Genomic DNA, 2196 nt, shown 5'->3' with positions numbered 1-2196 from the left:
AGACTGTTGATGATCTCAAAAATCACTTGGTCGTCTTCATGCTATTAGCCTTGTGTTTCAGTGGAGCCTCAATGGGAAGAATGGGATGCTGGTTAGGTGCCTCAAACGGTGCACTGTAGAAGGTGCAATGCTGGATCTCATCAGGCTCTTCCAAAGATGAAAGCAAAGACAGCAGGAGATGCATCGTCACCAGCAGAGCCGCCTTTGCACATACCAGATCGTTGTGTATCACCATGGCTGCATTATCTTAGCCTGCCATCAAGGGACTAACAATAGCTAAAGACATGCCTTAACAACTGCTTTAACTTAGGGAATATGCCAACCAGTGCACAATTTCGTCGCTGTTGTCGTCAATGACGAGGTGTCAATTTACCACCTCAAGATGAAGGCACATCATGAGAGAAATGCCATACATTTGCTTCCTCTCACAAAGATCATTTTTTATGCATACATTCACTAGCAGTTCATGCTGCAGGCTTTCCATGTATATTTTAAATGCATTTCGTACACAAGCAGTGGCTTTGCGACGAAACAGCCTCCTTTGAGTGAGCAGTGGACATAATCGGTGCCCCCATGAAACGGTTATGAGGTGCAGTCGAGTGGGGCAAATATGGGGCGGTGGTGGCTGCAAACAAAGGAAGACCCGCACCTCTATGTCCTCAAGAGATAGTGGAGGAGCTATGTTCCCCAAAAGGCCTAGTAACACAGGGCAAAATGCCAACTACGAGCAAGAATGCGCAGATAGGCACTGTACTCTTCTGCTTAACCACGTTCCCATCCTCAATCTCATTCCTCCCACTTCCAACTTCTCTGTCTAATTCACGTCGCTCTTCGTTCCTCCATCCACACCTACATTCCTCATCCACCGTTCATATCGGCATTGATGCTGCTGCTACCGTAGGTGCAGCTCTCACCTCTCCACATGCAACAGCCATTACAGCAGTAGGATTGATCCACAGAATGGGGGTAAGCGAAGACAATAAATAAGCGTGCATGTAATTCAACTGTGCTGTCTCAATTACTGCATGGAGGGGGATTATTTGCATTTACTGCATCTCAATTCTCCGTTGTACTCTGAATGTTCGTTATTTCTAAGCTCTTTTGTGTCCACTTTCTCCCAAATTGTCATGAGTCTATATCACGTTTACCTCATCGACATGCGTAGGTGCAGTATTATGGCAAGGTGGAGCTCAACTGCTCTCCGGCATTTCTTGACGTCTTTGGCCACCTAGACATAGATGTGCTCAGGAGTACAAGAGTTCACCAGTCGGCAAGTGGACTAAGGGATTGGAGGATAAAAAGAAGGCTTCTGTCCTAGTGGCTACGAACAAATTTGTCGCTGTTAGAGCAATGAAGCAAATGCCTATTTTGTGTTGATTGAAATGTCAATTACTGTGAAAAAAGCCGAGAAAAGATAGCAATTTTTACAAACACTAAAGTTTACAGATAAAGAAGAGTTTAGTACCTCTTCTTCTGTTCAAAAATACCTTATTATTATAATATGGTGATAGATTGAGCGCCTTCAGCATATTACGGGTTATGCATAACACAGCATAAAACAGAAAGGCATCAGTGAGACGATGAAAGAATTGGGTTTCCTATAAAATGTAAATGGTAAACGGGAAGTAGGGTCGAGCCTACTCTACCATTTGCTTCATGTTTAGTGCAGAAGCTGGGGAGGTCGGACAAATGTACCTGAGACATTCCTCTCCGATGTAAGCAAGCTATCGATGTGATCTTCCGTTTTACATATTGTATGAGAATCTACAAATTGCTTTGTCCTTTTCCCTTTTTTTATTCCTCTTCTTCCTACTTCTCCTAAACACATCCATTATCTTTCCATTGTTTTACTACTTAGTAAAAATCCGCAGTGTTACTCGCGCTTTCACCCTAGCTTATATCCAACTGCTACCGCTTATTAGGCCTAAAACCGCCAAAATAAGACCCGTCACGCATTACTCTTTTACCGGTATGCAAGAGGAAGCAAAAACGTCTATCACAGCAATCAGTGTAAGACCCAGTTACAAAATCAAAAAAATACTATCATGGTGAGCGAGGCCGGTCTATAAAAGGCGCCTAAAATGTGGCTTTTGCAGTCGATATTAGCACATCTCAACCATTGTCTCATCTTCTTATCGCGTACTTGGTAAACGATGATGGACCATTTAGCAGTAACTAGGGAATAATAAGATAAGG

The 2196-nt window shown here is 43.3% G+C and overlaps 1 protein-coding gene across 1 annotated transcript; it reads right to left on the bottom strand. All coding sequences in view use genetic code 11, as the record gives it.

The window, feature by feature from the left end:
- Nucleotides 1-22: 22 nt before the first annotated feature.
- Nucleotides 23-235, bottom strand: EGR_10558 (hypothetical protein; the record flags this gene model as incomplete). Its single annotated transcript, XM_024499807.1, has 1 exon — nucleotides 23-235. The coding sequence occupies one exon, from the start codon at nucleotides 233-235 to the stop codon at nucleotides 23-25; it is 213 nt and encodes a 70-aa protein (XP_024345785.1).
- Between the last annotated feature and the right edge of the window lie 1961 nt (nucleotides 236-2196).

Source organism: Echinococcus granulosus, assembly GCF_000524195.1.
Source record: "Echinococcus granulosus chromosome Unknown EG_S00233, whole genome shotgun sequence".
NCBI classification, from domain to species: Eukaryota; Metazoa; Platyhelminthes; class Cestoda; order Cyclophyllidea; family Taeniidae; genus Echinococcus; species Echinococcus granulosus.
The sequence above is the reverse complement of the archived record's forward strand: the minus strand, read 5'-3'. Positions and strand labels throughout refer to the sequence as shown.